Source organism: Aspergillus campestris (assembly GCF_002847485.1).
Source record: "Aspergillus campestris IBT 28561 chromosome Unknown P168scaffold_8, whole genome shotgun sequence".
NCBI classification, from domain to species: Eukaryota; Fungi; Ascomycota; class Eurotiomycetes; order Eurotiales; family Aspergillaceae; genus Aspergillus; species Aspergillus campestris.
This window is the reverse complement of record NW_020194343.1, coordinates 1277502-1303917: the sequence shown is the minus strand read 5'-3', so window position 1 is coordinate 1303917 and position 26416 is coordinate 1277502. Positions and strand designations below refer to the sequence as shown.

Genomic DNA, 26416 nt, shown 5'->3' with positions numbered 1-26416 from the left:
GAAGAAAAGCAACAACAACAACCATAAAGATAGAAAACAACAACAAATTCTTTAAAAGGAAAAGAGAGCGAGATCAGTCCTTCCTCCCAACAACAACCTGCAAATTCACCACCGGCACAGTCTCCCCCACAGCCCCCTCCAACGCCCCCACAAGCCCCTCCGTCCTCCGCCTCGCCTCCTCCTCACTCGACACCTCACCCCCCGCCAACAACGACCTCGGCAGTAACGAGCGCAGCACCTCCACCAGCCACACGCGGGCAACACCATGCAAGCCAGGTTTGTCCACAGTGGAGAACACCTCGCGACGGATGTCGACCAAGACGCCCTGCGCGCGGAGCAGCTTCTCGACGCGCTGGGGGGCGGTGTCGCAGAGGCCGAGCTGGCAGACGCCGTCGGCGATGATTTCGCGCATTTGGGTGACTTGGGGGGTGGAGGGGGTGGTCGTGAAGGCTGTTGTGTCGCAGTCGTCCCATTGGAGGTGGCCTCCTTTTTCTATTTCGTTGTTAGCATGCTGTAGTATAAATATTATAACTCCCATCTTGATATAGAAAAGTATGACCAAGACAAGTAAAAGGAGAAGAAGGAACGTACTGAGTAACTCGCACACATTCTTCACAGCAACAGCATAATCCGCCTCCTTCAACGCCCCAGCCAGCAAGCGCAAATGCACAAGGTCATACCGACCACGGTGCTCTTCGGGAAAGCGCTCGCAGATATTATGCACAGAGAGACGGATGGTACGGGTTGGAGAGACGTCGTTTTCGCGGGGGAATTGCTCAGGCGAGATGTCGAAGCCGTGGAAGTAGCGGGGGGATTTCGGGGGGGGAGGGGGGAGGGATTTGTCGAGGGTTGAGAGCCATATTCTATTCATTCATTCTCTCATTAGTCTTTCGCTCTTTGTTATTCATTTCGCCGGGGAGAGAGATGATGGGATACCCAGTTCCTGTGGCGATGTCGGCTACACTGGTGATCGAGTCGGTAGGGATAGACGAGTGGACTTGCGAGGCGCCGATGAGGTTGATGAGGAAGTCGTGCTGGGCATTGAGTCTTTTTGTTTAGTTTCTTCTTTATTCTTCAGGATATATGTGTATACCTGGCTGATTCCTTGGGATCGCGACCCAGGAGGTAGACTTCGGATGGACCGTCCATGGTGTGTACTCGACAGGACAGGATAGAAGAATTGAAAAGAGTCAAGTCAAGGTCAAGTAAGGACAAGGTAAGATAAAGTAAGATCAAGTCAAGTCAAAGTTAAGTTTAGGTAATTCCACATTCCTTTCTCTCCTTAAGTACTCCGTAGCAACTAGCAACCTCCATACCTCAAGCCCTAACTAATCCTCAGCTAACTCCATCCAGCACTTCACTCCCAATCTACCACTATCGTCCCACTTCCCCTCACCCCGATATAAACAATCAGTCTCCACAGAGAGTTACCAAGTACAGATAGTAAAAGCGTAAAGTACTATTCACCTACGCCCTAGCAAATAGCAACCCCAGTAGTACGCAAACCTCGTACCGCAAAAAAAAACGCCAATAAAGCCACCACCAGCGCGATCCCATTGGGTCCGGTCCCCCCGACCCACTTTTGACAAGCGTAGTGCAGAGATCGGCCCTGCCAGCCGTTAGGAGGTCCAGAACGAGAAGGATGCGATCCTGCGGCGCGGACAGCAATTCTCCCTTGCAGTGGATGGTGGGTGTGGTGTAGTGGGGTGGAGTGTGACTAGGGTAGTTCCACCGGATGGTCGGTGGTTGGGACTTTGGAGCAATTGTAGTGTTTGGATCAATCACATTGTTAATATCTGGGAGGGGCACCCACTTGCTAGGATCCTAGCGTCCTGCGGGGTGGTCGTTTGGGAATGCATTTTGTGGAGCTGATTGTGGGACGTTTTTGTTCTTTGGTAGGTAGGTAGTTACAGGGGTGGTGGTGGTGGTGGGATGGAAATCCTGCTTATGGTTCTATATAATGGTACCTTGCTCAACTACTCTGCACAAATGGACTCGTGTAGACCTCTGCTGTGATTCCGAGTACTTCGTCAGTCAATAGTCTCGGCTGGCTGCATGTTATGCATCCAGGTTTGTCTGCTTGTATGTACCCTTCCGTGCAGGTATGGGGGTTCCGACAGATGGGATCACAGGGATGTATCAGGTAGTCTATATTATCCTAACACGACCATCATTCCAGACGTAGACATCATCGTCGATATAAGGTAGTTTCTCACATTATATAACAACTACCAACTAATTTGTATCCCGCACCGGCAGTCTAGAGAAAACATGGCTGAAAATCTCACGACTCCGATACAGATTCTCCACCCGCAGCCGCTCATTATACAGATGCGCGTTGTCGCTAGCCTGTCCACACGGCAAGTTCGCCGCCGGCGCGCAAAACTCCTTCTCCAGGAAGCGGATCGTGGGGATCGAGCCGCCCTCGCGGATGTAGATCGGCCGGACAGTCGATTTGGTCGCGGCAGAGGCGGGCGGCGTGGCGGTACCGGACGCGGGTGCGTCGCGCCCGCGGGAACCGGCCGGACCAGATTTGCCGGACAACGTGAGCGAGGTGGGCACGGAAGGATGGGCAGACTGGTGGCGCGCGGCGGACTTGCCAGCCGAGGAAGTCGTCGTGGACGTGAGGATGCGGTCGATGTGGGAGGCGAGACTGTCGGAGGAGTCCTTGCGGCGGAGGCCGCTTGTGCTGGGGGTTGTGCTGGATCGCGTGGACTGGGTGCGCTCGAGGGCGCCACCGCGGACGGGCGGGTACTGGTGTTTGGCAGGGTGGTGCTGGTCGGGGGTCCAGGCGGCGGTGATGGCCTCTTCGAGGGTCTTGAACATCTCGTTGTCTGGGTCGCCGAGCCAGGGATCGGACTTGCCCGTGATCTCGACGGTTAGGTCATTTTGCGATTCGAGGGCGTCGAACTGTTCTTGTGCGTATAGCGTCAGACTGGCGGCTACGTCATCGGCTTCCTGGTTGGGGACTAGTCGGAGTGATAGGCTGGCCTTGGCTCTCCGCGAGATTGTCGTTGTCGTGCTCTTGCCGGTGCCGGGGACCTCGACCGAGTGGATTGTGAGGGAGGGTTCGCGCCAGCGGTGCATCAGCGAGCGGATGAGGGCCTCGCGGTCGGCGATCTCCGGGTGTCGCTGGAGGAGGATCTGCGCGATGGTGGCGTACCGTTGCTGTTCGGCTTCGGTGATCGGCAGGACCGATTCTTGCACGCCAGGGATGTTGATCCGGCCCTTGGGGCCGACGAGGGTCCCGAGGAGCATGGTCAGATCCTTCAACGGCTCGTCGAGCAGCGTGCTGCCGTCGATACCGCTGTGCAGGTCTGGGTGGTCGCTGTTGACGACCAGGTTCGCATGCACCACCCCGCGTAGCCCATACGTCAGGCAGGGGTTGTAGTCGTCCAGCCAGTAGCTATTCGCCAGGAGGATCCAATCCACCGGGCCAATCTGAAGCTTGTATTTTCGGACGGTCTCGTGGAACCCTTGCGAGCCGGACTCCTCCTCGCCCTCAATCAGGAAGACCAGGTTGCACCGGAGTTCCTTTTTGCGCGCGAGGTCCGCGGCGGCATACAGTGCCGCCAAAATGGGTCCCTTGTTATCGGACACGCCGCGGCCGTAGAGAAACCCGTCGACGGATGTCAACTGGAAGGGATCGGTATTCCACTTGGCTTGGTTCGCATCGGCAGCGACCACGTCGTAGTGGCCGTAGAAGAGGATGGTTTTGTCGATGTTCTCCGGCGACGTCGCGGTGAACCGCGCGTGCACGATGGGATTGGTATCCTCGCCTGTAGTCAAGAGCTTGGTGTGCGCTCCCAGGTACACGCAGTGTCGCCGCAGAAACGCGGCTCCTTGGTTACATTCGCCGGCGAATTTTGGACTGGCCGAGACGGTCTTGAACGCGACCAACTTGGCCAGCGAATTGACCATCTCATCTGCTACTGTCAGCGACTGCCATTGCTGTGTAAGAGAGGCCGTCCATACCGTTGTTGATGGAAGACAGTTGATCTTGATTGAGAGACGCTTCGGTCAGGTCCCAGATGCCCACCGTGTTGTCGTTGCCGCCGGTGGCGTATATATGGCGATCCTTGTACCGGCCCGCCGCCGACGCCAGCATCGTTCCGCCGTGAGCGACCCAGCTGCCAACTTCCTCGAATCGCGAATTGAATTTCTACACCCACCATTAGCCTGTTGCTTTCACCCGCTCCCCCTGGAAGGTTCAAACCTTGACGATTCCGTTTGAGTCCCCGCACACTGCGACGCCATGGATGATGTCGACGGCCCACAGGTCCCCTGTCTGAGTCGTGATCTGTTTCACCAGCTGGTAGGAATCCAGATTCCAGATGTTTAACGCGCCTCCCGCGAGACCACAGTACAGGAAAGAGCCGTCGACGGCTAAGGAGAGCACAGGAGCCCCGTTCTCGAGCTTAGCCATCTGCGAGGGCGCTGCGTTGGATTTGTCCTGTTCCAGACGCCACAGCTTGACGACTCCATCCCCCGCACCCGTCACCAGCACCTCCTCGGTGGGGGCTGATTCCACGAGACCCCGCACCAGACGCATGGTATATACATAGCCATGGTGGGCGAAGAGCTTGTGGTGGTCACGCTTGAAGGTCACGACTTGGCCACCGTGAGATCCATCGGCGCTATCGGGTCGGGATGCACGGGTACCGTCCGGGCCGCGTGAGTCAAAGAAGCGGTGTGTCCGCCGCGACAGTTGGGCGGCGGATAATTGTGTTGTCGCCTCATCCACTTGGGAGATGTCGCACCACTGGGGCTTGTTAGATGGGGAAGACGGTACACGGCCTGTGATAGGCTTACTTGGATACTGGTATTTTGGGCACCACAGTAGATGGTCTTCAGGCTGGACGAATAGGCCACGGCAAAGATGTCGCCCACGTCATGATGGGAGTGGATGGAATAGAGACGGTCGAAGGTCCGCGTGGACCACACCTACGGGAGTCAACTTCTGCTTGTTGGTGGGTTCTGGGACGGGACTTCGTACGTTGATCACTGAGTCTCCGCCACTGGAAAAGAGCAAATCCCCATCCTCGGAGAGATACAAGTCTAGTACACTCTCCTTGTGCGCCTGGACGGAGAGGATCAAATCATAGGTCTCGAGGGACCATGCCTATCGGACAGTCAGCCACGATACCCCAAGCGTGAAACCATGCATGACATACTACAATGTCGCCGCCTTGCAAACCAGCAAATACGCAATCATCGTCGAGGGCCAGGGCCAGGACGGATCGACTGGCCTTGACACGGTGGCCGATACCGCACTCGAGGGCCGAGTCCGACGGTTCGGGGGCATCCTGAGGGCGGAGCGGCATGTCCTCCCCTTGCGATGGAATACCAGCCTCGGAGAGCACTGTGGGGTCCATTACTGACCGCAATGGAACGAATAAACAGATTTAGCCCAGTCTATGGAGTGGTCGTGCAGTTGTATACAATCGCCGGAAGAGTCAGACAGTCAATGGGCACGTGATATCCTCTCAAATGGGTCAATACAACATGGATTCCCCGTTCTATTCTGTACAGAGTGTGACCCGGGATGAGAAATAGAGTAGATATGGAGACAGAAACAGAGACAGTACCCAGCCTTGAATTAAAAGAAAAGGAGGAAATGACAAAGGATGGGGTGGATGAGGAAGATGGCAGAGACGGATGTCGTGATTTCGGCGGTGATGCTTGGCAGGAAAGTGGAGATGCCTGAGGTGTCTGGCCGGTTACTCACCTGTGGGCTTCCCTTCTCGACAGAAACACCTGTGGGTGTTAACCTTCGTTCTTGAACATGTAAATATCACTTATATATAAATAACATTTTATATTATATATCAGTAGAAAGGAAAGGGGAAAGAAACAAAAGAACGAACCTGGATTCCTCCCATTGCAGACGTGCCAACAACGGCTGTTTCTTCCGTTGAGTCATGATGGGATCATGGATATCATGGATATCCTACACTAACACGGACTGAGCTGTCCCAATGCTCAGTAAATTGGACATGGATTTCTATATATGTCCACGAATTCCAACCAGGTCCAGGGGGGACTGGGATGGTCGCCCAAACGCCTGAGGGATCAGGCAGATACCATCATGCAGTGCTGATAGGTCATGCTCTATCTCTTCGTTTGCTCTGCAGATACACCTCTCATTACGATGAAGTCCTCCGATCTAGACGAAGTACCCTGCATGGAATTATGTATCTACCTAGCGCGCCACATTCCTGATATAATTTCTATCTCTTCAAACAGACCCATGACATATCTCTCGGTATCTCCGTATCTGATCGTATCAGATGTGTATTGAATGTAACATCAGCCACGTATGGTCACATCGGGTATCTACGCACCAGCCACTGTGGCGGTGGTCATCCCCACCAATCAAGTGGAGCCTGCATCACCGCCATTCCTGACTCATCCATCAACTTTCAAGGTTTCTTCTCCATCAATGAACCAACTGACTGACTCGGACCAGGTATGAACCAGCTTGTCCAGTCACCGAGCATGATACCATGCTACGTATCCATCCAGAATGATGCTGCGGCCCATTGGGATTGCACTGCGACAGCAATGCAGTCTCCACCGATCCCCCCCACGTCCCTTTCATTCATTTGACTGCCCGGTTTCTCTTCACACCCTGGACACCCAACCCGTTTCTCCCCCCAAAATCTGGTTCGTCGCTGGCTGCCCATTTTAGGCGCCTGAGTTGCTGGGCCCCTTTGACTTCCCAGCCCCCCTCCATGGGACTTGACCTGTCCTTTGCCATCTTACATGTTGCCTGTGCGATCGAACCATTTCTTTCTACGTTCCAGGTTGCCTCATTTTACAGCGTGCCCCGTGCTTTTTACTGTGGACCTGTTCCGATCGGCATGTGGGTTGACGTATTCAGGGTGGCCGTTGAACTGTACTCGATCCAAATCATCCCTCTGGCATCGGAACTATAAAGGGCTTTCCTCAAACACACCGTTTTCTCGGAGGAAACCAGAATTTTCGAATCGTTCCGAGATCCCCCTGAAGATCCAGGCGACAGTCCCCAGTATTGAACCGGGGAAGAAGCGGACTAGAACCACAGTTGGGGGTGATCGCGCCCAATTCCCCACCGGGGGGGCTTTAGTCACGATATTAATATCCTGTCATTCATCTCGACAACGCTACACCGCTCGTTCGATCTTTTAAATCGACTCTCCGGACGCATACGGTCTGTGAAACCAGTCGTCTTATCAATGTGCTGGGTCGCGTGCGTCGCATATCGACGACATCTCTGTTGACTCCCGCCGTGAACTCTGGTCACGGGCTGCCTCTGCGGTCCCCCAGCAATCCGTTATCCAGCACCCCTTACTGCCATCCGGTCATCATGCCCCCGTTGGGCGAGACCATCGCCGTGATTGACAAATCCGGCAAGGTCGTCAGTACGGTAGGTGTCCTGGTTCGACCGCTTCCCGACCACGCGGACTGACAACCCTTGCCCAGAGCAAACACCTCTTCAGCGTCTTTGATCAGGCCAAGAACGCTTATCGCCAGCGCAAGGCGGCCTTCCAGTCCGAGAAGAATGCTCGGATTGCCGAACAACAGGCGTTGAAAGCCCTGCAGAACTATACCATCGATGACGGTCCTTCGGTCGCCTCGTCTCGCAGAAGTCGGTCGCGGCACCACTCGGGCCGTAGCCATCATCATCACCACCACCGCCGTCACCAGGGCGAGTCCGTCTATGAGCAGGATCTCCAGTCGGTCTCGTCGCGCTCGGAGAGCTACTATGGTAGCCCCAGAGACGTGGCTCGACGCCACACCCATCATGATATCAGCATGCGCGAACGAGAAGGCCGGCCGATGGCCGTTCGTTCCCGATCCGATGCCCAGGTGGACATGGACCTGGCGTACGGCGACTACAACGAGACCTCTCTGGCTCGACAGCCGGCCCCGGAGGCCGGCGCGCTCCAGAAGATCGAGGACCCCGAGCTGAATGGGCTCGTGGGCCGGGCCCAGTGGCTCTTGGAGGAGGCCAACTGCGTCCATCACAGCGCCACGCAAACCATTGCCCATCTCCAAAAGAATCCCGACGCCATGGCCGCCGTTGCTCTCACGCTGGCCGAGATCAGCAACCTCGCCTCCAAGATGGCCCCGGCCGCCCTGAGCATGCTCAAGACGGCCGCCCCCGGTATCTTCGCCCTGCTCGCCAGCCCCCAGTTCCTCATTGCCGCCGGTGTCGGCATCGGCGTCACCATCGTCATGTTTGGGGGCTACAAGATCATCAAGCAAATCCAATCCGGTGGCGCCAGCGCCGACACCGCCAAGCAGCCACCACCCATGGGCGGGCCCATAGGTGAGCCGCAGGGCAGCATGGACGACATGCTAGAATTCGACCCCGAACACGTGAGCGGCGTAGAGATGTGGCGCCGCGGCGTGGCCGATGCCGAGTCCGACAGCGTCGGCACGTCCGTCGACGGCGAATTCATCACCCCGAGGGCAGCCACCATGTCGGGGATCGACGTGACCACGGCGCGGGCCTCGCGGGACCCCCGGTTCAAGTTCGACGACGACCACTCCACAGCTTCGTCCCGTCGCTCCCGTCGTTCGCGTGCCTCTCGCGGCCCATCCCGACACCACCGGTCGCGGGGAGACCATGTCCCGGAGTCGGAGGTGGGCTCGAAAGCGCCCTCCAAACGGCATGGGCGATCCTCTTCCCGGGCTCCCTCCAAGGCCGAGTCTCACTTCACGGACGGAGAGCCCAAGTCCAAGGACAAGAAGAAGCGATCCAGCCGACTCCGTCTGATGTTTACTTCTTAATCGAATTCGCACCACTCCCCGCTTTTTCACACGATTATCAGGTCGCCATGTATATAATACTGTACAGTCTTTTGTTTGGCTTTTTCGATACCGTTGTCCATTACAGCTAGAATTTGAACCCAGCTTTACAAAGTGAAAAGTGCATCTTTCCTTTTTCCTTTTTCGTTCCTATCTTCTTTCGACATGCTGGGGCCCGAATTGTTGGATCTCGCGGTCTTATCAACCCTTATTGCGTCATATTGCATCAATCGGTATTGGGAGGTGTTGGGTTTCTTTTCAAGCAAGGGATATCAGGAGTTGTTCATACTTGTTTCATTATACAATCAACGTAATTTTGTTATCACAAAACGTGTAACAAAGATTATATATAAAGAGGTCATCAAAGATATAGAAGGATGGTAACTTTGGTCGTAACATGCGCTCTGTGTCCATCCACCATTGCTGGCAGATTTTACCCAAGAGAAATGTGATCCCAAAGTACAAGATCTTAACCTATCACACTAGATAAATAATCTATCTCTTCTTCCCCAACGACACCTAGTAATAGGGTCAAAGTATACAGATAACGTGACTTGCTGATAAGGCGACCCACCGCCTCCCAATCAGGCTAGCGTCGGAACCCACTTATTCCGCTGTGACCCAACCTTGGCGCCTCAGGCTCACCGTACTCCGGTCAGCTCGAATCCCGGAGTGGCATATCACGACCTGCCACTTCATCGCCATCACACCCACTTGCTGCAAGTGATCTGACATCCAGACGCACCTACAGGACCCCCGAGAAGCCCTTCTACTCACTGGCCCAGGCATGACCCTCTCCCTGCGAAGATGACCAGGCTCCGCGGAGCTTCCGTGAGCTCCTACGAAGCTACTCGTGGTAGCGGCGGCGTCGACAGACCGCAGTTCCACCGCTCCAAGTTGCCCCCAAACGCGCCGGAGATCATCGCCCAGAACACAGTCGACGTGTCCGATCCGACGCAGGTTCTCCTCTGGTGTCGGGACGAGCGTCGTCGCCAGTTTAACCTGCTGGTCCGCAGGTGAGTACAGCACTTCAGCCCTCCGGATCTATACATGCTTGGCGGAGTAGGCTAATATATCTCCCCCGCTCGCTCTAGATACAAAATTCAAATCCTCTACGGCTGTCAGAACCCCGGGTGTTCGACTCCCACCTGCGCCAGCTACCGGAAGAGGGTCACCGAGGGCCCCTATCGCCGTTACACCGAGCTGAGCGCCCGCACCTTGGCCTGCTACCTCGCGAGCGTGGATAATGCAGAAAGCGGCCTCTGTCGAAATGCTCCCCGCGTGACATCCGAACTTGCTCCGCACGAGAACCAGCGACGACCGAAGCGACGGCCCCGCTCTCATCCTGCGTACGAGTCGAAAGAACCCGGCCGCATCGCCGGGGAAGGTGGAACGGAGACGCAGGCGGTCCCGGACCCGAATTCCGGATTGGTGCGGTTTGAGGGCCGTACTGGAGAATGCCAGTCTGCGGAGTCTGCACTGGATAAAAGTGGCCAAGGCGTGCCGGAGGATGATGGCCGCCCGGCGCAGCGGCTGAAGGATCCCAAGTCATTTACGCAGAATCTGTTCGATACGTTGTCGTTGAGGATGATCGAGTGGTTGCCGCTGCGGCGGTCGCCGAGTGCACTCGACGAAGATCCCATGTTGGCGAAGATTGCGTATAGCACTCGACCACAGGTGCAGGGAGAGAAAGCCCGCAGCCACTACCCCGACCATCGGACCGACACACGGCCCAAGCCAGACCGGGCAGTTCCAAGTCGTCCCGCTGGGAGCAACCCCCATACGCCGTCTTCGCGTCACGGAGCCCAGACGGCCGCTGTGGAGCTCAAGTTGCCGAACCAGCAGATCAAGCGACTGTCGGTCACGGAGGTGGACCAGTGGCGTCTGGCGCCACGGTCCAATATGGAGGAGAAATCCAGCGCGGAGCTCAAGCCAGCCCGGAAGCTGTCCGTCAACACGCGCACCAACGACGACTTGGTCAATATATCATCGCCGCCAGCTCTGAAGCATCGCCCACAGAAGCACCGCGGGCGGGCGGGCGACCTGAACGCCACCCCCGTGCCAGACCAGCGGAAGAAAGAGAGACGCGTGTCATGGGACGGGGCTAAGACCTTGAACGAGGTCCCAGTACCCGATACCGAGACAACCCCTTCAGGGAGGAGTGAGCAGATGACGGATCTCAAATCGCCCAAGGAACGAAAACCTAGACGAAAGGGCTCACGCCGGCGGCGCAATGACCCTGGTATCCAGTCGGTCACACACCTTACCGCGGACATTGTTGACGGACTCGCGGCGATGATGATTCTATCCGAGGAGGAGGCGCAGAGCTGGCGAGAAGAGTTGGCGTACCTTGAGTCGACGGGCGGGTTTGAAGACTCGGAATGGCGATTTGCCACCCCTCGCCAACGCCAGGTATTCACCTTTGTCGGCCAAAGCGTGTTTTATGCGCTGGGTAGCACTAAGCAAATCCTTCGTTCGTTTCGCGACAACGCGTCGGCTACGTCGACATTGAACCTCCATCACATTCAGCCGTCACTGCGGAAGCTCTTCACCCTGTGCCCGAAGGACCTCATCTTCCATAGCCTGTGGAGCGCAGTGGAAGCCCTATTCATTCCGCCCAAAGAGCTTTCGACGCCAAGCAAAGCTTCGCGCCGATCGTCGTGCAACTCGTCTTCCGGAGCTCCTCCGGCCCCTATTATCCGTCGCGCGTCCGACTCGGGTGGAAACGCGTATGTCTCCGACGACCGAGCCGCGGACGTCGCGACGGTGGCTCTGTTGGCGCTGGCCGGCTCGTTGCCAGAGGTCGACGCACCGACGTGGCGTGGCATTTTGCACATGCGGGCGACAGGGACTGTGGCGTCCCAGGCGAAGATTCAGAAACTCCCGCTTGACAACAAGCGAGTAATTATGGACACCACGGACATGCTCGAGCATGAACTTGCTCTGCGGCTGGTGAACCGGCTGGTTCGTGCACTGACCGCGCGGTCCGCGTTCCACGAGATCTTCAAGGCCCGCCAGGCATACTCTCACCACGTACCCCACCCGCGCAAGAACGGCGTGCTGGACCGCCTGATTGATAACCTCAGTGTGCATCGCGATCTTCAACACGCCGGGATACCTGCCCACGACTCCGAACCCAAGCCCCCCGGTGCGCCCGCCGTCATCGCCGAGTGGCTACGGACTCTTCTGCTCCGCGAATGGGACGGGAACCCAGAGATGTCGAAAGGGAGTGCCGCGGGAGGTGCCGTGCAGATCCTGTCTGTGCTGTACAAAGAACGAAGCCGCCTCGGTCTCATCCCCGAGGATTTCCACACGCCGTTCCTCTCTGAGAGGCTGGAACCGCTCGAGATGCCGGTAGACTGGATGGGTAGTCTGTCCGACAACCGGAAGATGCACCTACTATCATACTCCTTTCTCTTCCCACCGTCCGCGCTGGTCATTTACTTCCGCGCGCTGAACTACGCCGCCATGTCGCGGTACTACGAAGCGGCGATGACCACGACGCGACACGTCACGCAAACCGCCTTCGGGGCGATCCGGATCCAAGACGACGTGAACCTCCTGGCGCACATGCGGACGTCCATGACGACGTACCTGGTTCTCGTCGTGCGGCGCGACAACGTGCTCACCGACGCCCTGAACCAAGTCTGGCGGCGCGAGCGACGCGAGCTAATGCGGCCGCTGAAAGTGCAGATGGGAATGGAAGAGGGCGAAGAAGGGCTGGACCACGGCGGCGTGCAGCAGGAGTTCTTCCGGGTTCTGATGGCCGAAGCACTGGACCCAGCCTACGGGATGTTCACGCTAGACAGCCGCACGCGCGTGTCGTGGATTCAGCCGGGGTCGCTGGAGCCGCTGTATAAATTCGAGCTGCTGGGACTGTTGATGTCGCTGGCGGTGTACAACGGGTTGACGCTGCCGGTGAACTTTCCGACGGCGTTCTACCGCAAGCTGCTCGGCCATAAGGTGAAGCAGCTTGACCAGATCCGCGACGGGTGGCCCGAGCTCACCAAGGGCTTGGAGGGACTGCTTAGCTGGGAAGACGGCGACGTAGGGGACGTGTTCATGCGAACCTACGAGTTTAGTTTCGAGGCGTTTGGCAGTATCCAGACGATCGACATGCATCGAGTCGACCGTGACGCGCCATGGCCGGTCGACCCATCGCCGTTGGACGTCCGGCGATCATCCACCTCCACCTCCGCCGACGCAACAGACTCACAAGTCGACATCGCCAAGTCCCTCGACGGATCCGTCCCAGTCCAGTCCTCGACCCCACCCTCCGAAGAAGCCCCCCTAGTAACAAACGCCAACCGCACGCAGTTCGTCCAAGACTACATCTTCTGGCTAACGGACAAGTCCATCCGGGGCCAATTCGAAGCCTTCGCACAAGGGTTCTACACGTGTCTCGACCGAACAGCCCTGTCGATATTCACACCCGAGGCACTCAAAACCGTCGTCGAGGGCATCCAAGAGATCGACATCGGCGAGCTAGAGCGCCACGCGCGGTACGAAGGCGGGTTCGGGCCGCACCACCGGGTGGTGCGCGACTTCTGGGCCGTCGCGCGACGTTTCCCGCCGACAAAGAAAGCGCAGCTGCTGGAGTTCGTTACGGCTAGTGACCGGGTGCCGGTTAATGGGATTGCGAGCATTATGTTTGTGATTCAGAAGAATGGGGTTGGAGATGCTGTATGTTCCTTCTCTGTTCCCCTTTCTCTCTCCCTTTCCTCCCCTTATATCGGCGATAACGAGATAAGAATACTGACCAAATAGCGCCTCCCCACGAGTCTAACGTGTTTTGGCCGGCTTCTGCTGCCGGAGTATTCGTCGAGGACCGTATTGGAGGAAAAGTTGAGTAAGGCGTTGGAAAATGCACGGGGATTCGGCGTGGCTTGATTATACCCTGTATATTACAATTATTACATTTACATATTTCTTTATTATAGTTGCAGACTATTATACATTCTATCTATCCCTCATTAGATATATATTTATCCTGTATAGATGGTTCGCCACTGCCGGACGTTCCTCGGCGCCACCAAACATTTAAAGTTTGCACGTTTTTCCTTTTCCTTCCATTCTTTTTCTATTCCCCTTCTTTTCCTATTCTTTGATATATCCCTAAATATAACTCATTTTTAATATCAACAATACATCCCTTACTCTACTCAACCCTGAATACATCATATAACCCAAGTAAGTCACCGGTGTCAACACAATGGGTCCGGTGCAGCGCTCTAAGCGTTAGCCCGGCCGGACTGCATCGTCAATCCTTATTGGCTTCGTCCCCTGAATGTTTTGGCCCCGCGACCCCCACGTCTATTTCTTCTTCCTCTCACTACACTCTCTTTACTTGAGATCTAACTTGTTCACAGAACAGTTCAGAATAAAGATAAACAATAAAACATCAAGATGGCCCCCATCGTCCACTGCGTCCGCCACGCCCAGGTTCGTCCCCCATCGCAATCCCCAAGCCAACTCCGAAACCACGAACCCAAACCCGAAACCAAAGAACCAAAACAAAAGCCACAAGAAAGATAGAGCAAAAGAAACTAACATTAAAACAGGGCGTTCACAACCTCAGCCCCGAAAACCACGTCATCCCAGACCCCCCCTCACCGACCTCGGCGTCTCCCAATGCCGCACCCTCCGCGACTCCTTCCCCGCACACGACAAGATCGACCTCGTCACAGCCTCGCCGCTCCGTCGCACGATATACACCGCGCTGGAGAGCTTCGAGCCCGTATTCCACGCGCGACCCGACACGCGCCTGATCCTCATCCCGGACGCGCAGGAGACGAGCGACGTCCCGTGCGACACGGGGAGCAGTCCGGCGGAATTGCAGCGCGAGGTGGAGGAGAAGGGGTTGCCTGTTGATGTGGGGTTGGTTGAGGAGGGGTGGAATGTTAAGGTATATTCATTCCCTTTCCCCATTCTGCGGAGGACTTGTGCTCCGATTGGTTGTGGTTTGTGTAGTGTGTGGCTGGCTAATGAAGAAACAGGCTGGTCGGTATGCGCCCACCAGTGACGCGATCCAAGAGCGCGCTCGCGCCGCCCGTCGCTGGCTCAAGGCGCGCCCGGAGAAGGAGATTGTCATCGTGACGCACGGGACGTTCCTGCACTACTTTACTGAGGATTGGGAGGACTGTTCGAAGGGCTACGGTTCGTAGATTCTCTTTACCCCACCTCGCACTATGCTCTCCAGTGAATGAAGCAAAGTATACTAATAATCACAGGCACCGCATGGGTCAACACCGAATACCGCACCTACACCTTCAGCTCAAACGAAGACACCGAGGATCTGGAAAGCCGGGCAATCGACGGCGACAACGCGACGATGATCGAGACGAGCGAGTCGCGCCAGCGCCGCGGGAAGGAGGGCCCCATGCCGGGACGGGAGGAGCAGAAGAAGCTGTTCCTGCAGGGCAAGCAGCGGTGGGACGACCAGGGACTGCAGCTTAGCACGGCGGAGCGGGAGGCGGCTACTAAGGCTAAGGCTGAGGCGGCGGGGCAGGTATAGATTGGACCTAGAGCTTCATTTCGTTGTGGATAGACAGGTATAGATCTGGATGGGCCATAAAGGGTTTTCACTTATGATAGAGGGTGGGTGAATCTTTGCTTGCGCAGGGCATGAGCTTATGAGACAATCTATGATTGTTAGAGTTGTATCTATTGTTGTATTGAGGAAAGAATTGAACAAAGAACTCTTTCTCGAGGAGAACCTATAAGGAGCACTCGATTGCATCATTCTCATCTGATTTGATCCCAACCAGTATCTACCACGAGACAACCGATAGCAGGCTGGTTATAGATAGGTACGTCTCGACTCGACTCTTACTCACACAGAATTTTTAGGCTACTCCGCATATAATAGGTACATGTTTACCTCCCTCTCACGAATAGGATAAAGCCATCCACATTGTATGATGAAGACATGAATCTACATGAGGGTGATACTAGACATAGGTATGTGAACCCATATCTCATGCGAACAGCATAGATATATTTCTTGAATAGCATGCATGGAAATTGATCAAAGACTGGAAAAATGCAGGATCAAAGGTGGCTGAACAGGCGTGGAAGAATGAGGAACTTCACTATATTGATTACTGTGATAATCATACCAAACGAATGATACAATTACCCTAGTTAATCTCAGTCACGCGCAAATAAATGAATTGGTAATTGGTCAGGAGTGATGACGGCGACGTCCACAAACCAAGGGATAAGCTCTTCACCGTGGGACTGGGCGATATGAACCTCAAGGCCGATTTGCTCATGAGTCACACTACCCACAGACAGTGTTAGCTTTTGCCAAGGCTGCCAATATATGAAGAGGTCACACTGCAACTGCACCAGATGGGTATGTGCCTGCTGTTTGTCCGTCGACCGTGCATTCTGCCAAACGGCTTTGAAGTGTAGGAAGCTTTCTTCCTTCATCTCGGAGCCAGATTGGAGATTAGACTGCTCGTGAATGCTGGCATTGATGTCAAAATGATTATCCTATCCCTCTGCGCTGCTTCTTCCCAGTCCTCGACGGTTGCAGGCACTGTCGTAGATGGTCTGTATGTCGCTGCCTGTCATTAGCAGTACGCCTGGGGGGGAAGGTGTAGGATGTCTCCATGAGGAGTAATGGGTCTGAAATGCATTGGTAAAGGAGACCAAATAGGCACTGTTAAACATGTCCGTAACATACCTCATGCATCAACCTCCCAGCAATGCAACCAAAGAACCAGACTGTCATTAAGACGGTACTAGCTATATAACGGCCGTCTTTAACAACGGTTCTATCCAGCTACTACAACAAGATACCGATTCAGTGTTTTTGCCGATCTTGATATCATTGATATTCCAACAAACCATATCACTGCTTGAGAGTATTTGCCTGGAGATGACCCTGTTGCATCATCTGCATGCCAAGACGCTGAAGGACAGGTAAGAGGTTGTCTAAACATAACGCGTATTGAGAGATGGAGACCAACTTCAGACCACACGACAGACTCCCTAGGAGGAAGATTCTCACTGCTCAGTTTCCCTTCCCAGGTCTCCCCATCGCAGATGTAGACCGTAGGGCCAACTGCAAGGGGCCCGAGTTCCCCAGTCTCATACATCCGAATGAGAGTTAGAATATTGATACTCTGGCGTTCATATCTAGGGTCATCGAGACATTCCTTCAGCTGCTCAATACGTTCGTGAGGCTGGATAAACAAAGGATTTGGGCAGGCCGGGAGAAACTCCTCCTGGGGGGCCATTGTGAAGACTAGTGTTACAGAGGTTGACAAATTACGATAACTTGAGGCTACCCTCGGCTCAAGCAGCAGAGCAATGATCCTATCTATGAGGAAGCAAGATTAAATCAAGGTTATCGAAGGTGTACTCGAGAACACGACTTGAGGCCTTGGGGAGACGGGAAGTAGGTCTAGAAAGGAGGGAAGACGAGATGAAGATTGATAACGGGTGCATAGATAGGACGCTAACCATCCTGGGCCTAGCGTGTTCATCAGGTGGCTGTGATAGCCTCAGGCAGTGATCCATGAGGGAATCAGGGCTTGGAAGTCAGGTGACAGGACACATTGGCTGTTTTGACATCTGCTTCATTCTTCCCACTATGGATCTATTTTACCTCATGTGGACCATCAATCATGGACCCTGAATGTGTCTGCCTGGAAGGCCGAGCCGAGTTTGGCGTCTGTCTTGGGCTAGCTACCACATCGCGTCAACGATATCTTCTTGTCTAGACACTTGTCTCACAGTCTTCATTGCTTCGTATTCTATTTTATCCTACTTTTTCACGACGGGGGATTGGTGCTACACTGTGTACTTGTTCGTGCAGTCTTTCCAAAAGGGTACTGAGATTGACCAGGGGGCATACGCGCACCCTCACAGCTGCGTAGCTGGCCCAAGTTCAGCTTCCATCTCCTTAGGATTGTGTATTTTTAGGGTTGTATATTGATAGTCGGTATGGCACTGCGCCTTGACAAGCCCAAGTCTATTTCCCGCAGTTAGGCGGGCAGTTCGATACTACCTAGGTCAGCAGCGCCTGTCTAGACCTACTATAGAAGATATGATACCACTTCTGTGATTTATAATCCCCTCTGTCATTACAACAAATCTTTTTCTTTGCTTACTCCCATCATGCGTTGATACTGGTCAGTGTTTGCTAAGTCTGGCTGGGAATATTTGATTCTCCTAGATATAATAAGGCGTCCAGTCTTGTGCCAAGTGAGTTGTAAATCCTGAGTTTAGTAAAGAAAGATTTCCATCATCTTCTATAATCCCGCGAGCAGCATCATTCAGCATCTGGAACATGATATGATCGTTATATATGAATTGCTTTCCTATATAACAGTCATAACTAACCCACCTACTGATAGTACCCTACATCCACTATCCAACTCAACTGAGCATCAGTACTCTTACTCACCATGTCTGTCTACGTGATTACCGGAGTGTCTAGGGGAATAGGCATGAGTCTCCCCTCTCCCAAGTCTGCACCGTCTGTTACTCATCCAGCACAGTTCGAGTTCCTCCGGCAGATCTCAGAAGACCCGAATAGCCTGGTCGTCGGTCTGGTGCGCGACAAAGCTGCGACTGAAAATAAGATCACAGCCAAGCTGGGCGACCGCCCCAATATCCATATCCTCCATGGAGACCTCAGCAATTACGCCAGCCTGAAGCAAGCTGCAGCCGATACGGCCGAGATCGTGGGCGAGCGCGGTGTTGACTACCTGGTTGCCAACGCAGCTCTGTTGCCCAGCCTGGGCGTCTATAGACCCATCGGCGCATTGTAGGTCTTTCTTTTTCTCTTCGACTCGTCTCTAGAGCAGTTGGTGGCTAACGGCAAGGGTCAACAAAGGAGCGACAAACCCGAGGAGATTGACTCGGTCTCGGCCCAGCTCTCGCAGACTAATATTGCTGGGAACATCCACCTCTTCCACCTCTTCCTCCCTCTAGTCCTGCAAGGCACGGTCAAGAAAATCATTACCATCTCGACGGGGCTAGCCGACCTTGACTTGACCAACAAGTATGAGATGGACGCGAGCGCTCTGTACGCGGCCTTCAAAGCAGCCCTGAACATCATCGTGGCCAAGTTCAACGCGCAGTACAAGAAAGACGGCGTACTCTTTTTGAGTATCAGCCCCGGGGTGGTGGATGTAGGCCACAACGCGAACGGTTCGTCTCCTTTCCTACCTTATCTTCGTTCACGATGGATGTTCAACTGATGCGTACCGATCCACAGCTACCCCTGAAGAAATGGAGAGCTTGATGGGATTCATGGGCAAGATTGTGGCCTACGCGCCTCATTTCAAAGGCCCAATCATGCCTGAGGAATCCGTCCGACATGTCCGCTCGACATGGGAAAAGGCAAGTATCGAAGGTGGGCACGGTGGGGCGTTTGTCTCGCATTTTGGAGACAAGCAATGGGTATAATCTCGGGGATTGCTACATTGTTCCATCAGATAGTGTCGCACTCGATGTATGGCTTGTTTTGCATGTCGAAAGTGTCATGATATGTTGGGTATATCAGTCAGGTTAAGCCCTATACCGAATGTTGGTCGACGTTTTGGCGTAGCCGCTGAGATGATATCTTTGGTAGTCGAGTGGTAATTGTTTGCAACAGATAGACTCTCCACAGCGGTGACAGAGTGCATCTTTGGACGATTCATCTCGCTCTTCTCATTCACTCTAACTTTATCTATCCCTTCCGTACATTGGATATATACAATGTAGTCTACTGCAATGACTCCTCTCACTCTTAGTGCCTATACTATGGCTAAAACCCCCGATCAAAGACAAGATGGTGAAAAATGGATAGGCGTGGGGATTGTCTGTCCATGCCTCAGACGACCAGGACAAATCACGTGTAGTTCAAACCTGAGATCTCTTTTCCTAACAACTCAGCCCTTCGTATCTGGACACTGAACATCGAATATGAAGCTCAACGCTATCGTCCTTCTTACGCTAAGCACCCTAACAATAGCCACGCCTCCCCATCAACTCGAAAAGCGCGGTCTGTGTAATAGCAACGTAGGTGATATGTGTATTGGTGCTTCCATAAAATTGAGGGAAATGTACTGTGATGACTTGATCTGCTTCTATGCTGGTGATGGCAAGGTTTACTTGACTAGTTTCGAGGTTGGATTCATGGATTCATATATCTGATATGCCGACGATGCCTAGTGTGGATACAAAAATCAATGTTTAGAAGTTGCGTGTTCCGTGATTCCTCTGTGTAGATAGATCTTGATCAAGGGGTGATTTGGGACAAAGGGATAGTTCAGTTGCGTCAGGGATGCTCAGTCATGTATGGGACAGGAATGGCGGAAAGAACATCGCAATTAGGGTTGGGGTTGGATCATCCAATCATGTTGACATACAATCAATCAAATTCAGTCGGGCGTTCAGCCCGCTGACATGCATCATCTCACCTCAGCCGGCATTATCCCACAGAGGCCACCATGAGATGGATAGGCTCATGTAGGAAAGGAATTGAGCTGAGCGGGTGGCGGCGTTGCAACCATCGTACGCGCCATCCTGTAGCAGGCGTGAAGTTCTTTCCCGAGTCGAAAAGTGTGATAGCGAGTCATAAACCCTCGATCGATGATATCGGAAACGGAATACCATCAAGATCGAGAGAAGTCCCGAGCATGGGTGATCCTCGTCCAAGTCTACATCGGAGATCAACAGACAACGAATCAAGCGGGTGAACACCGCGATGACAAGGATCGCACCAACAAGACCTGCAGCAACCCTAGTTCCCAATTCAGCCGACAAACGACAGATGTAGCCGCGCCAGCCCTCTGTGATACCTTCAACCTCCCGAGTCTTCTCAGCTTCCCCGCTCGACAGTTTTAAAACCCGTCGCTCTGGATAAGTCCAGATGGGAAGATTTGTCTCAGGCCCACCGTCCCCAATTTGCTCCCGACACTTCGTTCAGTCAATAAAAAGTGCAGCCCCCGGGTCATGTAGCGGCATGGTGGAGCCGCCCAATACAGCGTATGGTAATAATGGCTCGATGGTCCTTGGGATCAGCTGGGCGGAGACAGCCTTGGCTCTGGTGCTGGTGGCGCTGCGGGCGAAGACCGCCGCCGTTTGTCCCCCAGGGCATCCGCGGGCGGGGATCCTGGGTCTGCGATGGGATTTCATTTGGGTGATGATTGCTCTGGTGGGTCTGACTCTACAGAGTATGCAATATATACGTATATACTGACGTCCATGGTCATGCACCAAGGGGTTCGCCCTGTGCACTCAGAGCCTAATGACTGCGAGCGTCCACTACGACCTCATCAACCACAGCGAACCACCCGTGCACAGAGACCTCGTGAAATCTAAGTTGTGGTCGTGGATGGGTCAGATCACCTCTCTGCTGGCTATGGCAGTGGCACGCATCGCGGTTGTCGCACTGCTGCTGACGCTGCAGTCCGGGACGGCATGTCGCGGCAGGACAGCCCTCTACTTCATGGCCGCGTTCCAGTTGATCATCAGTTTGGTTCTGGTGGTCCTGATGTTGACACAATGCCAGCCGATGGCGAAGCTCTGGGACAATGATATCGACGGCGCCTGTCCTTTGATCGTTGTGTGCTCGCGATTTGGCTATTTTCACGGCGGTATTCTCTCTTCCTCTCCCTGTCTCTTTCGTCCAACACGATGCTGACTGACACCGGGGTGTGTGTTCAGCAGTCACGGTGCTTCTGGATTTGATCCTCGCCTTTTACCCGCTGTACATCATCGGACGTCTGCAGCAGATGAAGCGGTCGACCAAAGTTAGCCTCGGTCTGATCATGTGCGGAGGACTGATGTACGTCGGCGTTTCCTTTTTTACCGCTGACATTGTCGGTTGATAACACCTAAGGCCGACAGATCTGGGATTGCCGGACTCAACAAGACGGTTTCCATCACGCAAAACACCGAGCTTATCGGCACCGGTACCACCAGCAAGGTCAACGTGTGGGCCCTTACGGAGATGTGGTTTATCATCATCTTCGGGTCAATTCCCGTCCTTCGGGCGTGCTTCGTCCGTTTCACGCAGGATATCAAGAAGACAGCCGCACGGTCCAGCGGGTCGTCCTCCGACCCGTCCGACCCGTCCGACCCGGACGGGTCTTGGATTGAACTCCACAATCGGTCACAGAGCGTCTGGGTCACGCGGGGATCATCCCACGCCACCGAGGGATGTCCGGTGAGGCAGATCCTGGTGACGACCAACACGAGTGTGGTACGAGAGGGGAAGTAGCTGTCCTTCTGCTCTTAGTCCATGTATTACGGACGGATTGATCGCGGACGTGCTTGGTTACACGGGTGATGACGATGTGATATATATATGGATAGTCTGCTGTAAGATAGAACTCAACCTGACATGCGGTGAGCGAGGCAGAAGTGTTGTATATGCGTTAACCTAGTCCATGGTGCCCCATACACTGCCACGGGTTGGATGGCATCAGCGTCCAGTCATTAAACTAAACATAGCTAAGCCCCATCCCCTGAAGATCCAGCCAACAGATGAACTACCGTTAGATGTCTCAATTGGTATCCATCCAGAGACCAATCAGGCAAACTCCAATCTAGCTCGATCCCACAGCGGCGGTGCAAAAGGCAGCCTGGCGATCGGCATCATGGCCCGTAGGCGGAAGCATTTTGCTCGCAGATCGCATCAATCAGGTCCGCTAGAATGGGGATGCCTATCGTGGAGGGTCAATATTATGTGAGTTGATGCAGGGATTCCCTTGAACAGAAAACTGAAACGACTTGAGAAGAAGACAGCCGTCGTGGGTGCGAGAGATATATAGGCATGATGGGAAGTTCGCATCAACAAATCCAACAAGTCGAATAAGCGTTCATTAAGTGGTTGTGCACTAGCTATGTTTGGCTGACTAAGTGGGCCCGGCACAACTATTTATAGCCGTGGCGGAGTTCCAACCTGAGGCACCACCCACTCCGCTTCCCGGTTGCGTCTCGATTCAGCAACAACACTGGGGCTCATCGTTGGATTTCTGCCTCCACCTCATTGTCCTGCTTATAATAATTCAATGGCATCCTGCCAAGTCGAGTTCTTGGTTTTACATTTGACTTTGGTGTTGCCCAGTGGCCTCCGTATCGTGTAAATCCCTGCAGAAACCCACCATGCTGGACGAAAACCTCCCCAGTCTGTTGTCCCCTCAATGACCTCATTTTACATCTCAAACAGTCCAGAACGCTAACAATTATCTAGCCTTCTATGTCAAGCCTGGCAAGAAAGAATCCCATGCCTCGACGGTTTACTTCTGTCAACATGGCAACGAGCCAAACCCCGTCTACACCCTACGGTACCCCGACCCGGCCTCCCCCTCTTCTTCCAACCGATACGCCATAGCCTTGGTCGACCCATTCGTTCCCGATGTCGTCTACGGCGAGGTTCTCCTCGCGCCTGAATTCACTCAACCCAGCCTGTCCGCCGATAGCATCCGACAGAATGGCGGAGTGGCCCCGCCCCCAGAACTCATCATCCCCACCCGCTTTACCGTCCGCCTCTACAACCCAGACCAGCACATCACGGTGCAGTTCAAGCCGAAGTCGTGGAACAGCCCGGCGACATGGACGTTCGAGATGCCACAGCAGACCTTCCGGCAGCCGTCGAGCTCAACGCTTGATCAATCCCGCATCGACCCCGCCACGGCCGACACAACCCCGAAGCTGCGGTTTAGCTGGCGCCGGGATAGCAAGCTATCTAAGGACCTGACGTGTTTGCTGTCGGGGAAAACGGCCACAATCCCAGAGACGAAGACGAAGAGCAAGGAGCCGGACATCACTGTGTCGATCTTCCGTAGTCTGCGCGAACTGACCCTCTACGAGCCCAACCTGTACCGCGTCGAAATGGAGGACTTCAAGGGACTAGAGGTCGTACTCCTGCTCGGCGCCGTGACCATCCGGGACGTATTCTTCGAAACCATGAAGGACGCCTTCCACTTGTCCAGCCCTAAGCCCACCAATGCCGCGTCCGCAAACAAACCGCTCCCCAACCCCAACGGAAAACAACCACAACAACCACAGCCCGTGCCCGCAGTATCCGGCGGACTGAAAGGGAAAGCCCCGATGGGCACCACGACCTCCAACCAACCCCCACCACAAATCAGACAACCACAACCCAGTCGCGAAGAAGAACGACGGCGACGAAAAATGAAAGAAGAGCAAGAGCAAGCACGTCGCCGGCGCCAAGAAGAGGTTGACAAGGAGACGCAGCGACTGCAGCAGATATACGGACGGGAGGAACAGCAGGCACGGGCGCAGGCGCGCACACCAGGCCTACCGCCGCGGCCGGCCGCGCCACCCGTTCAAGCCAGCACCCGGCCGCCCCCACAATCCGCCGTTCCACCCCGCGGGGCGCCCGCCCAGCGGTTCTACCACCACCATCACCACTCACCGTCAGTGCCGCATATCGTGCCAGTATCGGGCAGGCCACAGGGCACGGCAGCGCGGCCACAGCCGACGGTACAGCCGAAAAAGAGCAGTTTCTTTGGATTCCGCCGCCCGCCTTCCGACGAGGGCAAATTGTCGAAGAAGCGGAGCTCGATGTTTTAAAAAAGCAAAACAAAATTGTCAATAGATAGGATGATACCCAGCTGTATATAACTTTCATGAAAGGAAAATGATTTCAATTACGTTGTACTTTTGGAAGGTAGTAGTTGGCCCAGGCTTGGTCGTGCCGTTCGTCGTGTCTTAGTGCTTATGGTGGTGTTCACTAATACAATCATGGCGTCGGTCAACCGCAGCATGTAGTCCGTCTATCTTGTAAATTTTAGTCACATAGGCAAAGGGCGTATCCTACAATACATTTCTACCGAAATCCCGCGATTACCGGTCTAGGGGTAAACAGTGACCAGGTCCTGAAGCACAGAGTGCTCATCAGCCAAACAGTACTCAGCATTAACAAGACAAGACATGAGAAAATACAAATGTCCAGTCCCAGTCAAATTGACCTGCCACTACCAGTGGAGCTCGGGTCCAGCTTTTGAAAAAACTCCACATGTCTAGTCTAGAATAACCCAAATGCAATACACACATTAGTGGGCACACGCTAGTCACCACGCAGTCCCAACATGCCACCCTAAGCAGGCAGCGTAAGGCCAGTAACATCCTGACAAGCCTTCACAACAACCTCCTGCAAATTCTCATCCGCCGTCAGCGGAAGAGGCTCCCCGATCTGCCTCTTAGGGTCAAAATACACCCCAGTAAGACTCTGATCGTAGTCTCCCTCTGCCAGCATAACATAGGTCTCGAGCCCATCTTCCATCTTACCAGTCGCGCTCTGGCCTCCCATCTTAGTAGCCACCCAGCCGGGATGCACAGCCGTGACAGAGGTGCCCTTAAACCTCCTCGCCACGGCATTCGCCAGCAGGATCACATGCAGCTTCGAATCGCAGTAAGCCGGAAAATCACGGAACTGCTCCTCCCCCCGCTGAAACCAGAAGATATCCTTCACGTCGGTATCAGCCTCGCGGTGAAGAACCGAAGCAATAAACACAAGCCGCTTCGGCTGTGTCAACAGACAAGCAAGGATATAAGGCGCAATGACGTTAACGAAAACCATAGCCGGGACACCGGTGTCAGGCGTCTTGCGGAAGGGCCCGGAGAGCATTCCCGCGTTGAGGATGACGGCGTCGAAGGCTCCTATCGCGTTGGCTTGCTCAGCGAGTTTGCGTGTCTCGGCCACGCTGGTTAAGTCGGCGATGAGCACGCCGGCTGCGCCGGGGCATTTGGCTTGGGCGGCGGCTGCGCGCTCTTGGTTTCGCGCGTGGAGGTAGACGGTGTGGTTTCGTTGGACTAGTTGGCGGGCGGCTTCGAGGCCGAAGCCGTCTGTGGAGCCTGTTATGAGGATGCGGGCCATGTTGTGATGTTGGATAATGGGTGGGTTTTATATTCAGCGAAGACGCAGGGATAGCCGGGTGGAACAATGGCCTTTAGGGATTCAAGAAGGGAGCAAGCACGGTGTTTAGTCGGAAGAATGTTGCTCTAATAAAGCTATTTAAGTCTGGCGTGATAGATCGGCGCCAGACGTAGGCCGATTTATAAGCTTATAGAACGTGGCGGAAGCCATCCGATGTACTGCGTATACTGTCGGTCCGACGCGCCAAAATTCAATAGATCTTTCTCCACCACAGAGATCCATGGATAGCGTGCCGGTTGGCGCACGGAGCACACACTGTTTCCGAGATATCCGGTAACGGGGTGCCAAGATTCCGAGGCCATTCGACGTTCCAACAAAGAAGTTGGCTCATATAGATATCTCATACTGTAGTCCCGAAGAATCCTCAAGGGGACATTCTTGGGATTCGGTAAGGGTGGGACGAATATTCACCGAGTTGACTATGTGTGCGATCAACCACGACACCAAAATGCCGAACAGCTTTTTGCGAGGACTTGACCTGACTGATACCCCAAACATACGCACGCCCTGCCAAGGTATTAGCGTGTTGACGGACGATTGAAAGACGTTGGTCAACTGAGACACTTTCGGTCAAGTTGTTTAGGGCTTCTTTCACCCCACTTGAACTACCTGCCTAGAATTCTTATCTCCGTTGACCCCGCGCTCTACAACTGCAATTTGACTTCAGATCATGGAGGAAATCCACCAGGATCCACTGTACTAGCT

The 26416-nt window shown here is 54.3% G+C and overlaps 9 protein-coding genes across 9 annotated transcripts; 6 read left to right on the top strand and 3 right to left on the bottom strand.

The window, feature by feature from the left end:
* Window positions 1–73: 73 nt before the first annotated feature.
* On the bottom strand, window positions 74–1149 carry P168DRAFT_305624 (putative LaeA-like methyltransferase; the record flags this gene model as incomplete). The annotated part of the gene is made up of 4 exons (XM_024838947.1): window positions 74–492; window positions 592–863; window positions 937–1047; window positions 1094–1149. 4 exons carry the CDS (start codon window positions 1147–1149, stop codon window positions 74–76), a joined length of 858 nt encoding a protein of 285 aa, XP_024691929.1.
* A 1086-nt stretch (window positions 1150–2235) lies between these two features.
* On the bottom strand, window positions 2236–5659 carry P168DRAFT_271402 (glutamine amidotransferase subunit DUG2; the record flags this gene model as incomplete). Its single annotated transcript, XM_024835261.1, has 6 exons — window positions 5175–5659; window positions 4997–5122; window positions 4813–4944; window positions 4217–4762; window positions 3976–4162; window positions 2236–3929 (listed from the first exon to the last, which is right to left on the bottom strand). Exons 1-6 carry the CDS (start codon window positions 5373–5375, stop codon window positions 2236–2238), a joined length of 2886 nt encoding a protein of 961 aa, XP_024691928.1. The 5' UTR covers window positions 5376–5659.
* A 1689-nt stretch (window positions 5660–7348) lies between these two features.
* On the top strand, window positions 7349–8778 carry P168DRAFT_238142 (uncharacterized protein; the record flags this gene model as incomplete). The annotated part of the gene is made up of 2 exons (XM_024833598.1): window positions 7349–7408; window positions 7465–8778. The coding sequence occupies 2 exons, from the start codon at window positions 7349–7351 to the stop codon at window positions 8776–8778; spliced, it is 1374 nt and encodes a 457-aa protein (XP_024691927.1).
* A 699-nt stretch (window positions 8779–9477) lies between these two features.
* On the top strand, window positions 9478–13732 carry P168DRAFT_255562 (HECT domain protein). The gene is made up of 3 exons (XM_024834469.1): window positions 9478–9812; window positions 9891–13479; window positions 13564–13732. The coding sequence occupies exons 1-3, from the start codon at window positions 9604–9606 to the stop codon at window positions 13684–13686; spliced, it is 3921 nt and encodes a 1306-aa protein (XP_024691926.1). The 5' UTR covers window positions 9478–9603; the 3' UTR covers window positions 13687–13732.
* Window positions 13733–14202: 470 nt separating this feature from the next.
* On the top strand, window positions 14203–15310 carry P168DRAFT_319859 (uncharacterized protein; the record flags this gene model as incomplete). Its single annotated transcript, XM_024840323.1, has 4 exons — window positions 14203–14238; window positions 14375–14701; window positions 14793–14952; window positions 15027–15310. 4 exons carry the CDS (start codon window positions 14203–14205, stop codon window positions 15308–15310), a joined length of 807 nt encoding a protein of 268 aa, XP_024691925.1.
* A 2905-nt stretch (window positions 15311–18215) lies between these two features.
* Window positions 18216–19221, top strand: P168DRAFT_319858 (putative short chain dehydrogenase; the record flags this gene model as incomplete). Its single annotated transcript, XM_024840322.1, has 3 exons — window positions 18216–18577; window positions 18647–18963; window positions 19031–19221. The coding sequence occupies 3 exons, from the start codon at window positions 18216–18218 to the stop codon at window positions 19219–19221; spliced, it is 870 nt and encodes a 289-aa protein (XP_024691924.1).
* Window positions 19222–20764: 1543 nt separating this feature from the next.
* Window positions 20765–22024, top strand: P168DRAFT_319857 (uncharacterized protein; the record flags this gene model as incomplete). The annotated part of the gene is made up of 4 exons (XM_024840321.1): window positions 20765–20956; window positions 21023–21398; window positions 21472–21589; window positions 21652–22024. The coding sequence occupies 4 exons, from the start codon at window positions 20765–20767 to the stop codon at window positions 22022–22024; spliced, it is 1059 nt and encodes a 352-aa protein (XP_024691923.1).
* Window positions 22025–22911: 887 nt separating this feature from the next.
* P168DRAFT_238878 (uncharacterized protein) lies at window positions 22912–24345 on the top strand (the record flags this gene model as incomplete). Its single annotated transcript, XM_024833635.1, has 2 exons — window positions 22912–22933; window positions 23000–24345. 2 exons carry the CDS (start codon window positions 22912–22914, stop codon window positions 24343–24345), a joined length of 1368 nt encoding a protein of 455 aa, XP_024691922.1.
* A 311-nt stretch (window positions 24346–24656) lies between these two features.
* P168DRAFT_291453 (putative short chain dehydrogenase/ reductase) lies at window positions 24657–25827 on the bottom strand. Its single transcript, XM_024837413.1, has one exon. The coding sequence runs from the start codon at window positions 25649–25651 to the stop codon at window positions 24872–24874; it is 780 nt and encodes a 259-aa protein (XP_024691921.1). The 5' UTR covers window positions 25652–25827; the 3' UTR covers window positions 24657–24871.
* Between the last annotated feature and the right edge of the window lie 589 nt (window positions 25828–26416).

Excerpts from the sequence above, each read along its gene's own strand:
- P168DRAFT_291453 (XM_024837413.1), bottom strand. The coding sequence starts at position 25,651 with ATGGCCCGCATCCTCATAACAGGCTCCACAGACGGCTTCGGCCTCGAA.
- P168DRAFT_255562 (XM_024834469.1), top strand. The coding sequence starts at position 9,604 with ATGACCAGGCTCCGCGGAGCTTCCGTGAGCTCCTACGAAGCTACTCGT. Across the intron at positions 9,813-9,890 it reads TTTAACCTGCTGGTCCGCAG|ATACAAAATTCAAATCCTCT; the intron begins GTGAGTACAGCA and ends CGCTCGCTCTAG. Across the intron at positions 13,480-13,563 it reads AGAATGGGGTTGGAGATGCT|CGCCTCCCCACGAGTCTAAC; the intron begins GTATGTTCCTTC and ends CTGACCAAATAG.